This window comes from Drosophila simulans, chromosome X (genome assembly GCF_016746395.2).
Source record: "Drosophila simulans strain w501 chromosome X, Prin_Dsim_3.1, whole genome shotgun sequence".
Lineage (NCBI taxonomy): Eukaryota > Metazoa > Arthropoda > Insecta > Diptera > Drosophilidae > Drosophila > Drosophila simulans.
Genome location: NC_052525.2, coordinates 5,452,943 through 5,476,988, shown reverse-complemented (window position 1 = coordinate 5,476,988; position 24,046 = coordinate 5,452,943). Strand labels below are relative to the sequence as shown.

The window sequence follows — 24,046 nt, the reverse complement described above, 5'->3', positions numbered from 1 at the left end:
TTTCAATTTACAAAATACGCCTCCAGCAGCTTTTCACGCGTCGCGCACTCAAAAATAACCAAAAAAAAAAGCAAAAGCAGAGGAAAAATTAAAAAAAACCGGAAAACTCAAAGCGCAAAAAGGGAAACGAAATAAAAAATGGAAATCGACAGAAAAGGAAAGTGAATGCTGTGTAGGGGCTACAATCCTCTGACATCGGATTCGATGGGTGAGAAATAATGGTATAGGGTCTCATCGAAAAGTAGAGAAGGATTAAGATGATGAAAAACCAAAATATTAAGCTATTTTCCAGCCATTCCAGCCTGTTCCCCTATTTTCCACTGCATTTTCTACCTTTTCCCATTGAAACTCAGAGCAAATTTAAATGTCTTGAAAGGGTTTCTTTTTATTCATAATTCTTTATTTTGGTTTACATTTATACTATTTTACTGCATGTTTTTGTGTTTTTTTTTTCTTTTTTTCAGAGCAACCCAACGGAACCGTATTAATTTGCCCGTTGCTCTCAGAAGTACCTACAAATAATTCTCTACATCAAGTGCTTTCTTTTTTCGGCCATTTCCGTTTTATTTCGCTTTTTTCGGTTTCATTTTCCACTTTGGGTTCGCCTTTCGATTCGTTTAATTTTAGCTTAATCTTAAGTGTGCTCGTTTCTTGCAACGCATTTTTCATTTTATTTGTGCTCTGCCAATTCGCCGCATTCATTCGAAGTAATTTTCTCAAAATTTCCAAATGACAAACGCCTTAATTCGCTTACACAAATTGTATTTGACTATTTCCATACACCAAAAAAAAAAAACAACATCTATTACATATGTTCATAATTAATTGGTAAATATGTAATTTGCACGGCGGTTGCTGTTTTGGATTTTCATAAGCCTATTTTGGGAAAAATGAGATGAGGATCAACTGGCAACGTAATTTTAAGCGGCAAGTGAAACCTTCTGTTGATTTACAAGAAAATAAGTAATATTTTAATGGAAGCACTTAAAATGCAATGTAAAAGATGTTGATAAAGTGAGTGACTTAAATATAATCAACCTAATCAACTACCAAGTTTTAAATATTTTAAAAACGAGCCAATGCAATCGGATATCGAAACAAGTGAGATCGAAAAAATTGAAATCGAGTGTTGTGCAGTTTTTTCTACTCTATTCACACTTTTCCATTCGGACCAGTGTGACCACCACATGTCGCTCGTAGGCAAAGCAAACGGAAATCCAAAACAGACGCCCTATGTATACGTTTGTAAACACTTTTCTCGTAGTATTTATCGTACTTTAGATTTGGCCTTTGCTCCGCACACACTCCCCGCTTTTCCATTCGAATGTCCTCCAGCGTTTTGCTTTCCATCTATTTTTTTTTTTTCATCCCCACCTGACAGACTTTGCACTTTCCCCGGCTGTAAGTGTATCTGTTATCTGTATTTGTATCTGTATCTGTATCTGCTTTTGAGTGTGCGTGTTTGTTTGTTTGCATTTACTTGCTTTTTTGCTTTTTTCCGGTGAAAAATTGACATATTTCGGTACTTGCAACTGGAGTCGAGTCGACTTGAGTTGAGTTTTCTTTTGGGTTTCCGCTTGGATTTCCGGCATTTCTGCCGGAGACACAAGTCTTTGGGAAGCGGTAGCTCCGCAAACTTTTGGCCGGAATGTGGATGCGGGATGTTGTGGGGTCTGGGTTCCCGGGGTTCCTGGGGTTCCTGGGGAGACTTTTAAAAGGAAGGAAATGGCCAGCGGGGCAATGCCAACAACTGTTTCAATTTGCTCTGATTTTGAAGACCAATTACGTGGCTGTGCAGGGAGTGTACTTCTTACGTCTTACTTCATCATCATTTTTCTTATTTATGGTTTAACAGTTGGTTACTGTCACGATTACGTTTACGTTTACGGTTACTAGTGCGGATTACGGTTGCAGCAACGCGGCTCCGGGCGTCTTTAGCCCAAGATCTTCTTGAAATAGCTAACCGTTTCCGGTTTGGTTAGCGAGCGTCGTCGATTTGGCTTGAATGGCGCCTCGGTCTCCTCCAGGAAGTTGTGTCGCGTTGTGGCCGCCTCGGTCTCCAAATGGCCCTCCTCGTCCTCCTCCTCCTCCTCGGGGCTGCCCATGCCGTTGTTGTCCACCTTGAAGGATCCCTGATTCACTCGCGGATATCTGAACTCCCTGACTGGCTTCGGAATGGCTGTTGTTGTTGTTGTTGCTGCTGCTGCTGCTGCTGTTGTTGTTGCTGCAGCTGCTGTGGCATTCGATTTGATTTCATTAGCTGCGGCTGCTCTGGTAGCAGAAGTTTTTGTTGTTGTTGCTGCTGCTGCTGCGGCTGCTGGTGGCGCTTCACTGGCAATTACCGTTGCTGCTGATGTTGCTGCGGTGTCTTCAGCTACTTTCACGCTTGTTGTCACCTCCACAGCTGCACCTGTTGTCGCTGTCACGGTTGATGTTGCCACAGTGTCAGCGACTGCTGCAGCTGATGTTGTTGCTGCTGCTGCTGCTGTTGCTGCTGTCAGTTCCTTCGATGACGTGACTGTTGATGGCTGCACTTCCTCTTTGGTCGATGTTGATGTTGCTGCTGCTGCAGGTGTAGTTGCTGTTGCTGCTGCTGCTGTTGTCGTACTGGACGTTGTTGTCGCTCGTGTTGTTGTGGTCGCATGCTCGCTGGCATGTTTGGCCGGCGGCACGTAGTGCGACTTCACCAGCAGCATTGGCGGTATAAAGCGCGTATTGTCGGCGGACTCGTTGACGTGCGTTGCATGTTGCTGCTGCAACGTGGCGCCTTCGTGCAGTATCTGTTGTTGGTGGTGTTGCTGCTGCGAGGGATGTATGGGATGTGCCATGTTGTTGCTGTTGCTCTTGTCCGTGGGCGTGGCATGGCTAGTTGTTGTCGCTGTCGCTGCTGCTGCTGCTGTGCTCGTTGTTGTTGTTGTTGTGGCAGCGGAAGTTGCTGCTGTTGTTGTGCTAGTTGCTGCTGCTGCTGCTGCTGCTGCCGCTTCGGTTGCTGATGTTTTTGTTGTTCGTGGTGCCACCATGGTTGTTGGCTCTGGTTTCTTGGTCGTTGTTGTTGTTGTCTCTTCCGTTTTGGGCGTAGTTGTTGCTGTTGTAGTGGTGGTGGTAATCGTGGTGGTTCTAACCGTTGTTGTTGGCCGCGTGGTTGTTGCCGGCGCCTGTGAACTTGTGGTGTCCACTGCTTTCGGTGTGGTCACCACTTCAGTTGCTGCCGTCGCCGTTGTCGTTGTTGTTGGTGTAGTGGTTGTTGCTGTTGCCGGTGCCGCCAAAGTGGTTGTCTTCAGTGTAGTTGTTGTCATCGCTGGCGATTTGGCTTCAGGAATTGGCGCCATGGTGCGCAGGTCCTGCGGCAGGATCTTCTTCTTGTGCGGCAAATGCTCGAATATCTCGTTGGAGGCATCGCTATTGCTGTCATCCTCGTTGAGGGGCATTCGAATACCGAGTCCCATTCCCATGCCCGGAGGCAGTTGCTCCTCACTCAGTGCCGGCTGATCGCCCATCATCAGCTCCTCCTCGTGCTGGTGCACCAGCGACTTGCGCGACTTCTGTTGCTGCTGCTGCTGCTGCTGTTGGTTGTGCTGCTGCTGATGGTTACCCTGCAGCTTCTTGGCAAAGTCCGGCGTGATCACCTTCTTGGCCGCCTTCTTCACCGGCTTGGGCACCAGATCCGGTATGCGATACAGTCCGGAAAGCGATACGGCACCCGGAGCATCCGCCTGCATCAGCTCTCCCAATCCGGGAACCGAAACGGGTGGCACTGGTGGCGCCACCTCGATGTTAATGGCCATTCCAGATCGACGGCCATAGTTGGGCAGCAGATCGATGTCGTTGTTCTCCTTGTTATCAGTGTGGATGTTGTTGATGATCTGCAGCGACTTGAAGTGCGAGTTTGTGATGTCGTTGATGCGCTGCGCCTCCAGACGCTCCTTGGGACAGATTAGCTGTCGAATGGCACGCTCACGATCCTGAAATGGCACACAAGAGTTAAGGGGAATGGAGGGAAATGTACATATTCGCTTCTATCAATTAACCGTTGCAGGAATAACCCAAGCTCACCTCCTTGCCCTTGCAGGTGTGTCGCAGCAGTCCCTCCTCCTGGCAATTGCGGATCAGCTCGATGCTGGCCGTATCCGCCATGTACTGCATGGTCAAATTGGGCATGTCCTTCAGTATGCAAGCATCCGCCCAGCTGGGAACTATGGTTAGTGCAGTGGGGAAGGAAATGGTCCAGAGATCAGTTAGCCCGTAGCTGGAATCCCCACCAGAAATCTCCACCTACCTGGCATTTCGCAAAGGAAGGAGGCCGTTTCGGGTCCACCGCAGCGAAGGGCGTGCCAGCGGTAATCTCGAATGGGATCGATTACGGCGCAGAGCGGAGCATCCATCAGGGGTAGGGATTCGGCCCAGTAACCAGTATCCGCCACCAAGGGACGCGAGTTCCTGACCAGCCGGAAAAAAAACAAATCGTAAACCGATCTCTTTCTCTTGATACTTATAAACCCCTTTTGACTCTGATGTATCTCTCATATTTAATGTGTTAACTAATTATTTCAGCTAGGAAAGTTGATATGCTGCACCCCTTTTTATTGCTATATGTTTGAGCTTACTGAACGTAATTGGCTGAAAGTCAAAGTTTTGAAACCCGATAACCATTATTATTTTATTTGCCAACCCTTCTCGATTTCACTTAGTGTAACATGTATGCTTCTGATTATATATAAAGAACCCCAACCCTCGGCGTTTTTGCTGTTTGGGGGATTCCCCCACCCCGACTCTGATCCATTCCTAAATGGAGGACCACTATACACATGTCGGCCCCAACAGGACAATTGTCGCTCAATCCCTTTCGGCTGCATCCCCATGTCCTGTCTATGTATCTGTATCCGTATATTCATGTATCCCTGTATCCGTGTGTCCGTGTATCCGTGTACCCTTGTTTCCTGGTGTCCTTGCATACCCTACACACTACAATGGTCTGCTTTTGTTGCTGGTGTTGATGTTGATGTAGCCGTTGCTATTGTTGTACTTACGACCACATAAAACGATCCGAGTTCTGCGGTCGCATGAGACCAATCCAAACGATGTCGTTCACATCCAATTCCCTCAGCAGGTCGCGCGTTGCATCGAATTGAAAACTGTTGTCGACTGTAAGGACATCTCACACACACGCAGGACGTTCGGAAAAACAGCGTACGTAGAAGAAACGTGGAGGGGGGAAAAAAAGGATGAGCAGAGAGAATAGTTCAAATGAAAACGAGACGACAAATGGTTTTTATTTGTTCTACACAGAGTATTTCTATTAAATTCGCCTCGCCTATTGTTGTTTTGTTTGTGAGTGTGTGTGTGTGTTTGTTTTTTTGCCCCCATTTCGTTTTCATTTGGGTTTTTTGTTTCAATTGAGCTTTTCGACAGTGGGAAGCCATCAGCTCGATGTTACCCTCCAGTGACAACACAAATTGTTAACAAAGCGCTGCCGAAAATGATTTTTTTCAACCATTTTCGCCAGCTCTCTTGTGTCGGTTGACTGTTTTCGCTCCTGTTTTGCGATTCCCATTTAGCTATTGTGTGCGTCACATTTGCATATGTTGCAAAAGAAATAACAAATAGTGTGCGGTGTCAACAAATTGACGCCGGATCCTAAATGCGCTAACTGCTCGCTAAATACTATATTAGTGAATTAAGGCATCAATTCCACAAAGGGTTCAATCTACTGGTTAAAAGCGCCTTCAGTTCGCTTGAGTACAAATCCTTGGCACTTTAAATATCCTTCACAATTCACATGCATGTAAATTTACTCTTCCTGACTTTTATTTGGTAAGGATCACAGGACCTCTCGCACACTTTTGTTGAAAGCTGATATATTGGCATTTTTCTGGCACACTATTGAGTCGCTGGTTTCGGGTCATTTGAGCGACCGGCTGATTGTGATTTAGATGCACCGAACTGCTGGCCATCTTTATCTGGCCACTGTGACCCCAATCTCGACCTGCTACTGTTTCGCAGTGCCCCCCCAGCCCACGGAAGCTCCTTGTTTTCGGGGGGAAGGGGTTGATTCCTCTAGCCGCCGGCACTGCAGCGACAGCATTTGTCAGAAGGATTTATTGTATTATGAGAAGGGGTTTAGTTTGGGCGCATAGCAACCCCTTGCTCCGAAAATGAAAAATGAAAGCCAAAAGCAAAAGCAGTGCGGTAAGCGAGGGGGCGGAAAATGCAGGGCAGAGGTTGATTCTACGCCAAAGCTTTTGGGGTCTGGCCACATAAAGGACTCGACTGTGGCTGCGTCACTTTGCTGTCATTTCATTCATTTGCGAACCACAATGGCAATGTCCCTTTGAAATCTGTCTTCTGCACCCGCAGTGCCCTCCAGTTCCGACTATTCCTGCAAGGTCCCAAATGCATTCGCCAGTTGCTAGGCGACGCTCGTTGGCCGGACATTCGTAATAATGAGCGATTCCCTCCGGCTGATTTTTTTCTCTGTTCTGTTCTGTGGGCTTATTTGCATTTGAACTTGCATTTTCTTTCCGGAATTTAGCACAGAGCTCTGTTGCATCCGGTGCTGCATTTATCGCAGTTGGATTCTCACTTACCCGTCACCAGATTGGCGTGATGAAATTGACAGACGGCATCGGCCTCGAACCAGGATATGCGATCGCGGAAGAAGCGATAGAAGACGTTCAGACCCTCCTGCGGCATCGTCCAGGTGTTGCTCACGTTCACCTGTGAAGGGAACGGAAAAGGTGGGAAATACGGAAAAGAGTTCATTTCGGTTTATTTGTATGCGAGCGGCGCACGGTGCGTATACGTTATGCATTAAGCATACGCCGCGTGGCCCGTAAAGCGTTTACATTTTTAATGCCCAAAGGGGGGCGGGGCCTTTCGAGAGATTGTTGCTTGTAGGTAGGACTCTACGACATTAAAAATACATACAACACACGCGCACATTTGCTTAGTGGGTGGGGGGTGGCAGAGAGGTTTTTCTCGATGTAAAATCTGCTTTGAAGCCATGTCCCCATATATTTCATTAGGGCGCAACTGGGAAAAACTGAGCAAACGGGCAGCGGGGGTCGCAACAGCTGCCGCAAAGCAAAGCAGACCAGAATGCCTCACTTCCACATCCACCTCCTCCATCTCCATCTGCTCCTCCTCGAGAGATTCCAAAAATGTTCTTTGTAGCCCACCCGCCGCCCGCGTCCTGAGACCGAGGAACCAAACGCCAGGGGAACCAGCCCGGGTACTCCAGCATCGTCTCCATTTCCGGCTATATCCTCCATCCCCCATCTGCGTCTTCAGCTCACGGAGTCGAGTGACAGACCTCGCTTTCGTACATTAACTAATTAGGAGCAGAGGCCCGAGGACGATGGTGCATAAATGCCCGACGCGAACTCATCTCCCCAGGAATACATACTCGCATAAACGTACATAAGTATGCAAATACATGGCATTCGCAGCGCAAAGCTGATGACAAAGTGCGGCCGAAAGAAGGTGGCATTACGGTGGGCTTAACAAAACGCTCTTGTCAAACGGAAATTTAAATAGCTGATTTCCTCGAGTGTTTCGTATACAAAATGTGCTCTAGATGGGTTTATGATATGAAACATACTTGATGGGGGAAGGGACTATGTGAACTTAGTAGTTTTCTAGTAGCAACTTGTGACTAAACAAAATTAAATGCAAATAGTTTGCTGAAAGACTAATAATCATAGTAGATTGTGGAAACTCATTTTTGACCAAGTTATAATATCGAATTGGAAACACAAACAGACCAACGTCCAATATTACATTTTATGTAGATGGATTGTTTTTTTAATTTGTTCCACTCATCCGATGTTCATCATAAACGAGGCTTAAAGTCGGTTTTGTGCTTAAACTAATTAAATTTATTCTGTGAACATTGCTTAGCAACTTTCTGGTGGGAAAATTCTTGCGGCAAAGCTTTTGGGCGAAAATCCAGTGAAATCAAGAAGATTCAAAAGGAATGCTGGTCATAAATTCGTAAATTTTTTCCAACTTTCTCTGCTCTCCGCCGGTTTTTTTTTCCCCGTTTTCAATTCGGGATGCCGTATATGCGGGGTGAGTGGCAGGCATTTCATTAACTTAATTAACATTTAATTGAAAAATTCAAAAAAGCGACTTCTTGGCCATTGTGATGCGGGTAGAAGAGCGGGGCGGAAAAAATTCCATCAGCAGGGCAATGAAATGAAAAACAGTATAGAAACGGGGATGAAATGTACAGGGAATGTAAATGTATTTAAATAGGTTTATATTCAGCACTTATCAGTCGATTAATTTTGGTTTTATATCCGTAAAAGCGATTCATTTCTTTATTTCGGCTTATATCGCCCAACGAATTTGTTCGCTTATGAAATATCAATTTAATTTGCCCACAGCCATCGCAGTTATCATACATTTATGGCCCTATATGGCTTTTAATACATATAATATCTTGATGGATATCTGCTGCAAACTGTGTTTGCTGCCATTATTAATAATGCAGTAAAGTTTTCTGAGGCTGCAATTATTTAACTATTAACATGCAAAATATTTCAGTTGGCTGCTCGCAAAAGGAGTAATCGAGAATATGTAAAGCAGATTGGTATATTTGATCAGCAAATGCGCCTCATTTAATTTGCCCTGCGGATGTGTAACATCAGCGGCATAAAAAAGTCCTTCCACATTTGACACCATAAATCAATCCGTTCCATTGAAGAGCGGCAAAAAATCAATGGGAATGTATACAATTTTAGTATTTATAAATAAAATGTATGTTAACCTACTGGGATTTGAACCCCTTCCCCTTCAAACGGGAGTCGAATGCTCTAACCCCTAGGCTATGCCAAGCTGTCAAAATTCTGAAAAATTACGTAAGGTGACTCTGTCAATCGAAGGAGGTGAGGTTCTAGTTTATCCTTTGGAGCGAGTCCCCTCGCCGCCGGCGGCAGCGCATACAGCTAGTATGCGAACTCCCGATCTCGGGTGTGGTGCCGCCGGTCCGGGTTCGAATCCCGGTGAAGTTAATAAAAGTAGCAACGGAAATTGTTACAAACGTTAACTTTAAGGTTTCTCCAATCGTCAGCCGAGGGAGTGGAGCGCTAGGACTAGTTATAAGAATACACATACACACATACACACAAACAGTTAGTTTGTGGGTCACGCACACATGACTGCATAGAAGAATCTACTTACTTATAAGCACAAAGTGATACTACAGAAGGAGGATACACAAACAGACTATGTAAATAAAAACACAAAAACACTTTTTTGTTTTTTTTTTTATTAAATTTTATGTATTCAATGGCTTGGTATGGATTGGTTTTTTTATTTGTTCCACTTATGCGATGTTCATCATAAACGCAGCTAAGAGTGGGTTTTTTTGTTTAAACTAATTAAATGTGTTTTGTGAACATTGCTTAGCAACTTTCTGGTGGGAAAATTCTTGCGGCACGGCTTTTGGGCAAAAATCCCGTGAAAATAAAAAGAAGATTCAAAAGGAATGCTGTTCATAAATTCGGAAATTTATTCCAACTTTCTCTGCCCGCCGCGTTCTTTTCCCGTTTCCAATTCGGTGTGAGAGGCATTTCATTAACTTAATTAAGACTTAATTAATCAATTCGAAAATAAAAAATAAAAATGTATATTAACCCCCCCCCTATCGGGATTTGAACCCCTTCACCAACAAACGAGAGTCGAATGCTCTAACCCCTGAGCTATAATCGTTCCAAGCTCCTAGAAAATTACTTGAAATGAATCTGTGAATCTGTGGGAACTTTAAGGACTAAGGAACTTTTAAACTTAAAGCGTTTGGCAATTTAAACCTCATTAGTAAAGGCACGCAATTGAGTCGCAATGTGATACTGCAACATACGCTGCTGAAGTGCCGCACTTGCAGCTTGGCAACGCTAGCAGCAATTGCTGCAGAAGTAATGGGAGCAATAGGTGCAACATAATCATCTTAAAATATTACGAAATCAATATCGTTAGTACTGGAAAATCAGATACAGATAGGAAAGTTCAATCCAAATTAGAACTATTATATTTTCTATCCAACTTTACTACAAATATTGGCAACATCAGCACTCAAGCAAGTGCAACTGCAACTGCAGCAGATGTTGTGTTGCCACCGATTGTTGATTTTCCAAATATATATATTATATATATGCATCTCCTTTTTCCCAGCTACCTTTTTTGCTTTTCTTGTGCCTGTCGGAGACTCCGCAACTTGCTGTGCAAACAATTCCACGGTTGCCACTTCTTTGGCGGCGCCTCCTGCTGTTGCTGCTGCAGCTGCAGTTGCTGCTGTTGCTGATGTTGCTGCTGCTGCTGCTGCTGCTGCTGCTGCTGTTGTTTGTCTGCTGTTTTCCCCCTAGTTATGCTTTGTTTGTAATTATGATGAAGACATCCTGTGGCAGCGCGGGCGTTGCGAGTACAAATTAAACAAAAGAATAAGTGAAATCACAAAGCGCTGCAAAAGACTTCTTTGTGCTTGTATAATTTTTGTATTCTTGTATTTGCATTTTGCGCAAGGGGCGCGTGGAGCGGGGAACAAGTTAGCACAATGCATCCCCTGGATTTTCCGGAAAAGTGCTCTGTTTGCACCTTTTAATCATGGGTTTCTATTTTACTTTGGCACAGAGCGGGAAATTAAGCGCTAAGTACTTGGGAACCGAACATTTAGCCAAAGGATGTAATGAGATCAGCAACTTGGTAAAGGGTTTTAAGTGGGTGCGCTTTGTTTTCAAACGTTTTCCAACCTATGGAGCCATGCGAAGTGGGGCTATGTGCAATTATATAATTACGCCATTATATATTCCCAAAAGTTATGCACAGCTTTGGGCAGCTTTAAGAAGTTAACTTTTATTTATTAACTTCCTGCTACATGTACTTTTCATGGCATCACTATGCGCTCTCGACTAGCGGCTAAAACTGTATTATTTGCATACTTCCCCCAGCTCGGATCCAAAACAAATTGTGAATGCATAATGTGAGCTGATTCATCCCTTTTGATAACGTTAACATGCCCCATTCTCCGTGCCCCCGCTCACCTGAGCTCAAAGGAAAGTATTTTCATTTTCCTCTTCTTTATTGGCTTTTTACCAAGTACTCGAGCGATTATAATGGAACTTGCTGGCAAGATGGCTGGCGAGATGGCTAAGAGGATGAGAATGATGATGAGGATTGGAGGGCGGTCCTTTGGCCCGGGGTGTCAACACAATCAGCGCCTGTGGCGCTTTCAAGTGGCTCCAATCTTTGCCCGAGTCGTGCGTGAATCATAAGTATCTTGTTCCAGTACAAGCGACTATATCCATTTACATATACATATATATGTACGAGTATGTATGTGTATATGCCCACATATACCCACATATATGCAGATGTATGCTAATGTGGCAGCCACAAAATGGGGCGCGTTTAAAATCAAATACGCCCGTTGGCGCAAGGTGTGTACATTAACAATCCTTTTGATATATTGGCATATTTAATGCCACCTGTAATTTTTTTTTTTTTTTTTTTGCTTTAATATTTCCGTCCTTGGCTAAATATTGCGTCAGAAAAGCTGCCAAGTCAAACGGCTTATTTATGAATTAGCAATGTGATTTTTGAGTTTTATTTCTCCCTAGTCTGCCATTTTCTCGCCCACCTTGCGGCAAGCTTATGTTTCAGATGATTTACACCCCATAAGGTTGGCTATTATGGTAATGAAGCGTCTGGAGCGACGGAGTGGGACGACCTGGCATTATATACTTTTATGGCGATAAATTGCTGGCCACGGTGCGTATGAGCGATGGCAGGTAAGCTGCAAAAGCGGGCGAAAATGCAGACTTGCCGCGATTGGTAATCAAAGAGAAAGGCAGAAAAGTACAGGTAGAAATCCAGAGGTTTGGATACCATTTATTGCGTAGCACCTACTTAAATGTTCCATTTTCTATATTACTTCCAGATAGCCCAGATCATTATATGTATGTGAAATGAGAATGGATGACAAGGCCAACGAAGAGCTGCAGCTCGTGTTGAAGTAGCTCCTCCGTTAGCTGCTCAATTTGTCGATGCTGCGTTCGAGTATCCTCGATGTGCGTCAAGTGGCAATTGTGCAGCCAGCCACCCAGCGCCGCCCATCGCCCAACATTACCTGCAGCCTCTATCCAACGACAGGTGGTTTAGAAACGACTGGGGGCGACTGAGGATATATAAATAACGATGACACTGGGTGGCAGAGAAATATGCACAGAGCAGAAATAAATGAAACGAGAGCGTGACCCGTCGCCTTGTATAAAATATATCGTGATGTCACAGTGGCACTGCAATGTCCTTGGCAGGTCACCACCCAACCCACCCAGCAGCCACCCACCTACGTCCACCGCCCCCTAAGGCAGACAGTGGGACATGTAATTGTAACAGACTGTGCCAAAAACAGCGGCAACAAAGCCGTTTTTACACCCAACCAGCTCCCTCCCTTTGGCGGTCCAACAATGGACGAAGGACGAAGGATAACACAACGCCCACCATCACCGCCCACCGCCCACCGCCCACTGCTGCCATCCAAGGCAGCAGCAATGGAGGAAAATGGGAAACGAAGCTGCAGCTGTCAACTGTCGCGCTTGCTTACATGCACGGGAAATTTATTAAAATTGAAGACAACCAGCGCTGCAAGTCAGTTTGCCAGTTTGTCAGTTTGTCACTGTGTCAGCCAGTCAATCCATCAGTCCGCCAGCCATTCAGTCAGTCTGCAGATGAGTGCGTGACACGAGGGCTTTAGGGGATTAAGTGGGGCCGAGATATCCAGGGAAATTGCAATCTGGCCAGTCAATCAGCGAGGTGAGACAAATGGGGGAAAATGGGGGAAAATGCTGCAATGAGTACATCTCGATAAGAGGAAAAACACTGCTGGAAATGAAAGAATGCACGATCTTAAAACTGAACTAGCTCTTCATTTTGTAAAATATATTTATCAGTTGGTGTTGTGTAGTCTGATTATCCTTAAATCATTAATTTTAAAACATTTTAAAGCCACTTCTAGCTGCATCAAAGAGCAGGTTTTCGGCTGCGGAAAAAGATGATTTTTGGGCCACGAGTCGTGTGCTTTGTGGGTTAATGGGGCCGCCAAGGAGATGGCGAGAAGGACATGGACAACAACATGTGTTTCGGGTGCAGCCCCAAGGATAACATCGTAATTTGTTGTACATCGCCTAATCCTTGCGCTACTTTCGAGCCAATGTGAATTATGCGCACTTAAGTCAACTCTTTGCCGCACCCCAGGACACGAAACCATGCAAGCACATCCTGCCACACGAACTCACTTCGTCCTGTGCCCTCGTGTGCGTGTGCATGTATGTGTGTGTGTGTGTCTGTGCGAATTTTCCTTCGCTTGTATTATTGCAACCAGCTTAAGAGATTTTATCCAGCGAAAAAAATAGAGAAAACTGGGCGTTACGGTACAGCCAAGACGTTCCGAATGGCAGCTGAAAAGAAATTAAATTTCTCAGCGAAAAATGCCAGGGAAATGAGAGAGAATGCCGTGGAATGCGTTGACAGGTGCCCTAACTGTTATTCCTGCAAATCAAGCTAGAGAAAATAGTGTGCGAAAACCCAAATCAAATAGAACCAATTTTCGCATACTGGGGCTTCCCCAAAAACCGTTCTCAGTGCACCTAAATGCTGAATAAAGCTAGCCAAGCTGAATATCCCGCAATTATTCAGTTAGCCATGGAAACACGGAAACAGTGCACTTGGCACTTGGAATAAATCATTAAAAATAAGTAAGTGGGTAAGTAATCGGATTTATTTAATTGCTAAGTGCATTTTTGGCAGTGTACTTCGCTTGGCGTGAGTGCAGCATAGCTTATTAATTTGCTAAATATTAGTTGTCAAAAGACGAGTGCAATTCTCGCAGTGCAGCCAACAACTTGACTGCAGTGAACTAAACTAAGATGAAGGGAATCCGCTGGGTGCGCGCAGCTGAAGCAGTTAAAGTTTCTAATTGAAATTGAAACAGAGCGGCGGACAGCCGACAACGGACAACGCTACACGGCCAAAAAAGCCGCCAGTTTCTGGGAGCCGAGTTGAAGAAAGGACGCTGAGCTAACCGGAGCGATGGCTAAAGATGATTGCCAGGAGTTGGTTCCTGCAAACTCTACCCCCCTCCCCTCCCGCAGCTATGCAAATTGATTAGCGAGAATGAAATCCCCTGGAATACCCGAGGGGCGGATAAATGCCAAATGGAGGTGGTGCAGCGGACAAGGAGCTTGCAAGGAGTTCCCGCTAACGCATTATCCTTCACTCCCCCGCCAGATTGTCATTGGTCCGGGATGCAGGGAGCCCGGTTTTATGTAATCCTGGATTGGCATCTGTTCAATTTGCAAAATGTGCTGGCAGCAAGGAGCTTAAATGCAAGGCGGCATGAATAAATATCAAGCGTCGCCACTGAATAATACAGATCGTTGTATTATTAAAACAGCTTGCAAACTGCATTGCACAGATCTTCTCTTGCCTTTGATAATCCAGCTGGTTTTATGTGCTTCTTTTTTTTTTGGTCTATTGAAAATGTCAAAAATATAACTCACATTCATTTGAATCGAAAGAGGATGCATTCAAACATTGCAAAATAAATGCGCTTGAGTAGTAATCTCTGGCTAAGTTGGTGCTGTTGGCGACCACACAGTCCATCGATATCATAAAGTTTTCCATGGAAAGTTGATTGCGGGAGGCTTAAGTTAGCAGCGCCCCCCTTTTTCCAAGTCGCTGTGCAAAAAAAAAAAATATATATATATATAAAAGTGCTGATAATCCAGTGCCACCCCTTTTCGCCGGCCACCTTCGAGTTGGCAAATCGTTGCATAAACTTTTGCCTGCTCCTAAGGAAACTAAGTCCTTCCGCACCAAATCCCAAATCCCTGCAGGGAATCGGTGATGCAGCCAGCCAGTCAGCCATTCTTTCCCTAGGTATCCCAATATCATGGCCCAGATAAAACTTGGACAGCTTGCGGATTCGCTTCGAATTCTAATTAAAAGCGCAGAAACTTTTGCTCCGCAACATTTTGGCCAGATGATCGCAATCGAAATTGTCGCACATTATGCAGCAGGGGTGGCGTTCAGTTGTGGGTGGTGCTGGTACACAGGCTAGATTGGCCATAAAGCAACCGCAACATGGCCGAAATGAAAATGTGCAGCGGAGGACAATGGCAATGGGGAAGGCAAAGGCCGAAAGGCACAAAGTCGCCTGGGAAAAGTTTCTCAACTTTTGTCACATTTAATTAACATGAATCAATGGCTCATCCTGTCGAGCATGGGGGGGATTTTGTTTGGGCGATGGTGCACAGGGGCGCACCCACAACTTTTTACGAGGGGCATCGATCGATTTTTCTAACGATTGCATTTACATGCTAACTAAGAAGTAAGTCAAAAGTTAACTATGATTGAACGAAAATAGTACATTTTCTTATTATTATGCTGTAAAGAGGTATTAGTAAACATACTAAAATGCTGAGGGAAACCCCCCTTTTGTGCGCCCCTGCCCCATTTGGTTGATGAGAAGGGGTGTTGGGTGTTCAATGCTCAGGCACGCAAGCTAAAATTTATTGGGCACCCCAGTTCGTCTGCAATAAACTTGAAATTTTCATGCCAACGACTCATTTAACTTGAGCACTGAATTAACAATTTATGCGAATATGTGTGCTTGTATGTGTGCGTGTGTGTGTGTGGGCGTTGTGTGCATGTATGCATGGCTACATATGTGCCTGTGTGGGTGTGTGAGTTTTATGACTTAACCGACACAAATTACTTAATGCCGTTCGTTCTTTATTGTTCAATTATTAAACAAGGCCTGAAGGCATAAAAAAGTTTAACACACACATTAGAAGTTGCCCATGTGTGCATGTGTGTGTGTGTGTTGTTTCTTCTTTTTGGTGTTTAATCAGGCAGCTCGGCAACGAAAGTGGGAAAAGTGGGTATAGTGCCCCGATTAATGGGCCAGCATTTGTTATCAATGATGCCCAAGTGAACGATAATGTTCCAACAACAAGGATGTTGCCCAGATGGGCCAATGAAAGAGGGGGGTTCGGGTTGGGCATCCCACTTGCAGCACACCCATCATCATTATCCCATTCTCATTATCGTCCTTGTCAATTGCGATTGTGGGATGATGCGAACACACTGGGGATAAGGTCAAAACTGTTTTTGCTTTCCAAATTCAAAATCATGAGAGCAGTTTATCTACGAGTATGTGCCCCCGATTTCTTTCAGTGTCATCATCATTGGGGGCTAATGTCCGACACATTAATATACGCTTTGGGGTCAAACTGTGGGCCAAAACCAAGTCCCCTCATAACAGTACGTTTGTAAAGTCCTGCATCCTTTTAAGGACCTGCGTTTTAGTGATTAAAACACACACACACAGACAAGCTTACACTTTTATTTACTGTTAATTAATTCGTAATGTAATCCTTTTTTCGCAGTTTCTCCGCTCTGCACGCTCTTCATTCTAATTTTTTATGTTTTTTTGCATGGCTTTGCAAATGCACGTGTCACAAAAGCGCACCTGTCTCTTCGCCTCCGTTTAAGTCCTGCGCTTTTTTTCCGAGACGTGGCAGGACCTCAAAGCGCCAGCTTCTAATTTGCTGCTAAATGGAAGCGAAAACGCTTTGTTTGTGCATAACGAGGCGTGCAGTGGCCCAAACAAAGGAGGGGAATCCAGCGAAGGGGCTGCGGCTTCGCGGGGGATTCGGATTCGGATTCGCCTTTGTCCCCGCGTCGGCGAGGATGAAGACTGCTGCACTTTGCCCGCATCCAGCGAAGGACACGCCACCCATGCACCCAACCACTCGGCCACCCACTGAACGGGGTCAAAGGGCGCCAAGGAGTGGGGCATGGGCGGCGGGGTGGCAATCGAGTTGATTACCACGCGAACGCCGAACAAAAGACAATGGTGGGGGTGATGGGTGATGGGTGGCGAGCAGAAAAATGCGGGGAGCTGCTAAAGGTCCACGTGCCAATTGCTTCATTACTTGCACATTTTCAACTCAATAACATTCGCCCCCCACCCACCGCCCCCCCCTCCCTAGCCAAACGAACGATGGAAATAAAAAAGCGAGAAGGGCATTCCGTGCAACAATGGCGAGAGCCCGTGGAAAAGTGTTGTAAAACGGGTGTAACTAAGCTGCAGAAATTTCACAGCCATAAAAGTGGAGGTTGAAAAGCAGCTTTAACAACTTCCTCTGCATAATTTCTTCAGCTAAATCAGTAGTATTTCGAAATAACTCGAAATAACATTCAAATGGCGCCCAGAAGTATTCAGCGAAAAGGGCAGCAAACTCGTTGGTTTGTTAACTATAATGTTAACAAACACCTGTAGGTGAAGTTTCAGTGTAGACGTGTAATTTCATATGCGTGATGGGCCAAGTTGGCCGATTTCCGGCCGCATCGAATGCCGTTTGCAATTCCGCGTATGGCACGCTTATCTCGTTCGATGCCAAAGTGCAAATTTGTGTATTGTTTATCCTCGTTAACCTGCATCCTGCCCACAGACGCACACAGCAGTATGTGATATCTATGGGGCATCCATTGCGGTGGGCAAACATTTGCGTAACCCCCTCCCTACCCCCTGCCATTTGACCGGCCTAACAATTTCTTAATTACGTTTGTCAACATTCGAGGATTGCACAAGCGACCACAGAGCAGCGCAAACATTGCCGATGCATTCCGACTTGCAGTTTCCAATTTCGAATTCCCGACGCCATCGCTTGTGCGGATGGACTGTATTTCTAATCGGGTTAACCACTCGGCGGCCGTGGGACCAAGAAATAATTAATTTATATAAAGTCATTCGGCATTCGATTGGAAATGAAATTGACTCGCCTGGCCAGTTGGAGAACGAAGTATTTCCATGTGATATCTGTGCACCACTTTGCGCACTAATCCATGTTTCACATACATAGTATTTTGCAACAGTGCCGCATAGTGTTGAGAAGGAAATCAAGTTCATATGCTGGACTTTTGGAATATGAAGTCTCTGGCAGATTTGCAACAAAATTCGCAAATTGGCCTAAACGATGTGTCAACACACCTCAACTAACTGACGCATTTTCCCCATTTCGCATTCCCTCGGAAAGTTTGCCTTCTTCGCTTTGAAGCTTTGAACCTGCCGGCAATCAGCTGATGAAGCTGAATGCAAACACTTTTCAACTTTCCAATGGTCGGGGTGAGGCGCAGATAACGCAATTATGAAGAAAGTTCCTTCCATTCAAAGGATCAGAGGAAGAGCCCACATGGTCCGGAGTTTTGTGTCGAAAACTCGTAGTGAGAACGTTGCTAATTTCATAAATTAAGCAAAATTAACACGTCATCACATGTGTGGCATTATATTTCTTTTCATACACACTCGGTGAGTATTCAAATTCAACGAGGACGAATGCCCAAAAAAGCATACATTTCCATGGCAATCGAGTTTAAGCAGAATTTCCCACTTAAGCCTTCAGGTTCGGTGAAAATTTTCGGGTTGGCAGCTGGCTGTCGACTCTTTTGCCTTCACCTCTGTGCCCCTGGTTGACCTGGTTCCCATTGTCCTGTCCCCATTGTCCTTGCTCGGCGGAGATATATACGTGTGTGTCAACCATTTGATGGTCCATCTGTTTATCCGACTGTCTATCTGTCATTCTGTTTGTCTATTTGTCCATTTGCCTGTTTGTCTTTTTGTGCGCTGGGCGCCAACTTTGTTAATGTCCTGCTGGATTGCCCACCAGGCCTAGAGGACCCATTTCATTTCTCTACACTGTAGTGTATGTACAAAATTCGATGGCATGGCAGTTTGTTTGCCCGAAAACTCTTTTCTTTTCTCCACTTATTTGTGACTGAATGTCCTTCAAGCACCGCATGCAACTCACAATATCATGGGCATTCACAGCGAGTTTTGACTGACTTCAAGGCTGGCCAACAGGAGATCACAATCAGCGGGGCTCCTTTTGGTGGCAATATGGCCAAGGATACAGATGGGTGAGCTGCCAAGGATTCGATATGCGGTCGCTCCGTGGTTCATTTTAACTTCCGGTTCCGTTTTTTCCCCTGCGTTTCAGCTCGTGCGAAGTAATTGGCTGCGAAAATGCTGCCATAAATCAAACCGATAATTATGTGGGCGACTGCGCAACTTTTTCGCACCAGCCCAAGCCATCATCAAATATAACCGAAATGTAAAAAAAAAAAATTGGAAAGAAATGGAATGGGAAGGCTCATTTTGATTGCCGTCCATAAATTATGATTTGATGTGCGAAATAGTTGGGCGCCTGTCGGTGATGGCTGGCCAAATGGCGGTAGGTGAATGCAGCTCAAGGTCGGATACACTTTTTTTCCGGATTTTCCTCCTTTTTTACGTCTCTCTTTGGCGCTGCCTTCTGTGTCTGCTGGGCGGCCTTCGCCGGCCGCGTCCTTGAGTGGGTGGTGCTGTGGGTGACTCGCAGGCGGATGCCGGGAAAAGTGAAACTGGAAGCGGAGCAAGAGGAGCAGGAGGAGCAGAAGGAGCGGGAGGAGCAACTCCATGCTCCATTTTGTGGCCGTGGCATGATTAATTGCTCATTGTTGCGGCGGCCACATCGTAAATTGCTTTCACGTCTCGTGAATCTCGTGTCGGGCGCACGTGAATGCCATGAATAAGAGCGGAATGAAACGGAATGAAATCGGCCCAAAAATCGGCTACACTGCAATAAAATAAGTGAGCGTTCTAGCCAAGTGCGGCCCAGGCCAAGTTCTGCCTTGATAAGTTCAAAGTTTAGTATTTATCAATCTAAAAACTGGCACAAATGAAATAGTTTTTACATTTATCATATTAGCCCTTCTCACATCCTTTGGATTGCCAATCTGAGGTGAATATTTTATGGCCAGTGTGCGAGGCCAAATTTCCCAGCTCATCTCGTGTCATCCTGGCTAACGTTTAAGGCGTTCCGCATTGTTTATCTTCCTGCTCCTTGGCCTCCTTGCTTCGCCCGACTAATGTTACATTATTAATGCATCTGCATGAAGCCTCCTCAAGCCTTCGTATGCAAATTAGGGACCAGGCCAGAGTTTTCACCCGCATTTCCCGCTGACGAGACGTGCTCAACGAAAAAAGAAAAGAAAACCCAAAAATGTGAGCTAGAAAAGGCCCAACACGATGGCTGTGTCTGTTACTCTACGAGTAGAAGTGATAAATGATTGAGCGAATCTTCGGAAACATGGCAAATCCAGGCCCAAATGAGCTGCCAAACTGGATTTCGGCTTAGAAAGTGTACTGTTGGCCAACAGCCCAATCATAATTGTACAACTACTTCCCACTGACCCCATTTATTCATTGATTTGGTGATTATATTTTCACTTTCACGGCGGACTCGCTTAATATTCGCGCTTCTCTTTGAACAGCTTAACGGGGATAATCCCCAACATCATCGGTTCGTCAAAGTAAATGTGAAATGTAAATTAAGGTGTTGCCCAGCCAAAGATCCTTTGTTGGCTACAATACCATTATTATACGTTGTTGGTTCACTTTAATGGGCTGATAACTCCTTATAACAATCAAATATCATATCATATGATATATCATATGAAAAATACAAGCTGTTCCCACAAAAGTTCTGTTCCAAATTGAATTATACGGCTAGGTTATTCGAGGCTAAACTTCCTTCCTTATAGAGTGCGGTTGGCTTCGGCTGCGGTGTTTTTCCAACCCAGCAATAGCAATCACGATAATAAGCATAAATAAAGAGGCCAACAAAAAAATTACACAGCCATAAAAAAGGGCAAATGGCATAAAGGCGGTTGGGGGAAGAAGCCAGCTCCGTGACCACCACCAGCTCCAGCACCAGTTCCAGCTCCAATCCCAACCCCAAGCTCCTCCATCATCATTCGTCTTTGCTGGCCATGTGGAAAGGGTCGAATAACCCGGACCAGACCATACCAGACCCAACAAACAAGCTGGCAAGCAAGCGAACAAACAAACAAACAAATAAACGAATGGACGTTGAGAATGAGAACACAAACAAGTTTTGTAGTGGGCTGCAACCGCTGAACAACCTCGTAAAAACTTATTTAATTTGTGATTTATATGAATAAAATTGTGTAGTAAATTCACTGAAATTATTCATTTCGCAGCGCTTACGGGCGGGTGGACAGTTCGAAACAGGACAACCCGAGAAAAAAGAAAAGTGCACTGAAAGAAACAGGCGGCGATTCCTTGAAATGCGTTCAAAGGACTTTGCATATGGTTGCCTACTTTTGAGCGCTTTCATAAAATCTCAATTAATTGCCTGTGAGTACTTCTTTTATTCTTTTTTTTTGTTTGAGCGAAACATATTAGCCAATTATTTTTGCCAGTGCAAGTGGCACAGAAGATCGGGTCGAAAGGATAAGCTCAGCACAAGACCAAAACAAGAACGTTGCCAAAATCAACTGCTGAGGATACGGCGGCAACAACAGCGGCTAAGAAAACTTTTTGCTGGCCAACCAAAGAGTTTCGCATTTTTGATTTACTCTCGAGCAGCAGAATCGCAACTTTTGCGCATATAAATTTGGGCCAAGCGATGGTCAGACAAGTCCACCACCCCAACTGGATGTATTCCCAAAAATATCTTAGCCCAATCTCGGTTCAAATGATTTTCGATTACCAACTAGCCGCAATTTAGTCTGGAATTTTCTGGCGGTGGTTCCGTTTCATGAGTTTCGAGAAGTTTGAAAACAGACATTAAAAATAGCTCCACTGACATTTATGCCGCTATTTCGATTTGGGGCCGCAATAATTTCGTAATTTATTAGCATTCATGAGTTTATATTTCATTCGGCTGGCGGTGGTGGCAGGTATCACTTACAGAAGTTGTGGAATAATTTAAAATACATTAAGTTGCCGCATTGCCAGGCGTTTTGCTGCGGGCATTTTGGCAAATGATTGTTTGGATTGTAAATTGACTAGCTTTAAATGCCATGACCTCGAGTCAAGCGAGCTCAAGCTGGGCAATTTATGGTTTGTCCTTTGGGTGAAGCTCAATGGCATTAGAGCACAAAGGAAAAGGACATGTGGCACAAAGTGCATAGTTCGGCAGCAGCTTCGCATATTTAAGCTCCTTTAACAAGCACTCCATACGCACTTTGTGCTATTTAACTTGAAGCTCGGATTTTGATAGGATCGAATATGCGTGTACTTACCGCTCTAGCATCGCAACGCATTCCCAGGCTGATTACCAGGCAGAGGCCCAAAAAGGACACCAGGCAGCGAGGTCGCATCATTATTTCTTTTTTCAATTCTTCTGTCGACAAGGATAACCACCTTTGCTTATGTCTCGGTCTTTATTTGTTGAAGGTTCTCAATTTTTTGGCGCTCACTATAAAAAAAAATGAAACAGTCGCATTGGAAGTTGTTCATTAACGCATCGGCACGGAGTTTGGCGAAAGGATTTTCATTTTTATGACGGGGTCCTTCTTCCCTCTTCCCCTCGCCCTCTCTCTCTCTCTCTCTCTCTTCCCGTGCAGGACACTTTTAATATTTCTGCTGTGTCCACGCAACAATAACAAGGAATAAAACATTTTGCCGGCGCCGCGGCGACTTGTTTACTTTCACTACCGCAAGGACTCACTCACACACGCACGCAAACACACGCACACCCCCAAGCACACAGGATATGAATTGCAGAGGCAGGAGAGAAAGAGGGAGAGGGAGAAACAGAAAGAGAGAGACGGGAGTAAAAACGAATCCTTCCAGGAGCCCCAAAAGCACAACGAACCGAACGCGCGCGCGGCACGAATTGTTCTGGCGCCTCGACGGCGAAACAGGTCCTTTTTAATATCCTGCCGCGGCGAAGGCAAGGGCGAAAGCTCCGCGGCGAATTCGGCTCCCTGCCGAGCGAATACGAGACGGAGCGAAGCGAATGAAGTTTATAAAATGTACGTGACTGTGGCTCGCTTGGAGCATGAAGTGTGTGCCAAGCTTTGCTTCTAGTACAAGCCCCCCTTTCCTGTCCACGCCCCTTTCTCGCCACGACCATGCTCCTCTTCGTCCCTCCCCCCACACCTCATCATGCCCCTTTTCGCCTGTGCATTTGGCACAAAATGCTCAAGGACACTTGCCCAAAACTAGCACCAGCCCCAAAACCAACGAATACACATGGAAAAATCACACAAATAAAATCTGTAAGACGCATTTTGCCAAAAATTTAATAACTTTTCTCAAAACGGTCATAAAGCTGAAAGAATAACAGTTTTAAGCAGCTAATTACAAGGGCTAACCATCCCTATCACTTTTTGAAGGATTTGGGAAAATTAATTTTCGGACCAATTTTTGCATTTTCGGTAAGGGGTAACATCATCAAAATTTGCAAAAAATTGCCAAAAAATAGAATTCCCATTTGTGGACACAGTTCGATTGGAAATTTAAATACGAACTCAACGAGATATGGCATTCCATATTCAGACAATTATTCTAAAATTTATGGCCAAAAAACGGATTATTTTATGACGGAAAATCGAAAACAATTATTTTGGCAAAAATGAAACAACTTTAGATGACCATTTTTATCATAACTTGACTAAAACTGATCATAAAACTGAAAGAATAACTGTTTTGAGCAGCTACTTACAAGGGCTAACCATCCCTATCACTTTTTGACCGATATAGGAAAACTAACTTTTGGGCCAATTTTCGCATTTTCGGTAAGGGGTAACATCATCAAAATTTGCAAAAAATGGCCAAAAATGGAATTCGAATTTTTGGACACAGTTCGATTGGAAATTTAAATACGAAACCAACGATATTTTACATTCCGTATTCAGACAATTATTTTTCGATTTTTGAGTTAAATTACCAGGCGTACAGGTCCAATAGGTCAATAGGGATGTCAGTTGGTTGCTGTGATTGGTGTCGAAAATGTGGGGCTGCTTAATCCACAAACTGGCAGCGCCCTAAAGTGTGCAAGAAATCGGAAGCCACCGAGTGACGATATAACCACAGCCCGGAAGTATAATACAAAATAATTACAAGCTTGGGAGAAGGATGTCACAAGTTTTTTAAAAATGTTGAATACATGTATGTAGAGTTAAATTATTGTACATC

General features: G+C 44.7%; 1 protein-coding gene across 1 annotated transcript; it reads right to left on the bottom strand.

Annotated features, from left to right (window-relative positions):
- Positions 1 to 359: 359 nt before the first annotated feature.
- Positions 360 to 22,793, bottom strand: LOC6725216 (mucin-5AC). The gene is made up of 7 exons (XM_016173486.2): positions 22,722 to 22,793; positions 22,147 to 22,322; positions 6,585 to 6,714; positions 5,028 to 5,142; positions 4,277 to 4,437; positions 4,054 to 4,193; positions 360 to 3,962 (listed from the first exon to the last, which is right to left on the bottom strand). The coding sequence occupies exons 2-7, from the start codon at positions 22,225 to 22,227 to the stop codon at positions 1,935 to 1,937; spliced, it is 2,655 nt and encodes an 884-aa protein (XP_016038234.1). The 5' UTR covers positions 22,228 to 22,322; positions 22,722 to 22,793; the 3' UTR covers positions 360 to 1,934.
- Between the last annotated feature and the right edge of the window lie 1,253 nt (positions 22,794 to 24,046).

Coding starts and splice junctions, on each gene's coding strand:
- LOC6725216 (XM_016173486.2), bottom strand. CDS start 22,227: ATGATGCGACCTCGCTGCCTGGTGTCCTTTTTGGGCCTCTGCCTGGTA. Junction 4,438..5,027: donor TCGGATCGTTTTATGTGGTC/GTAAGTACAACA, acceptor CCGGCTGGTCAG/GAACTCGCGTCCCTTGGTGG. Junction 4,194..4,276: donor CTTCCTTTGCGAAATGCCAG/GTAGGTGGAGAT, acceptor CACTAACCATAG/TTCCCAGCTGGGCGGATGCT.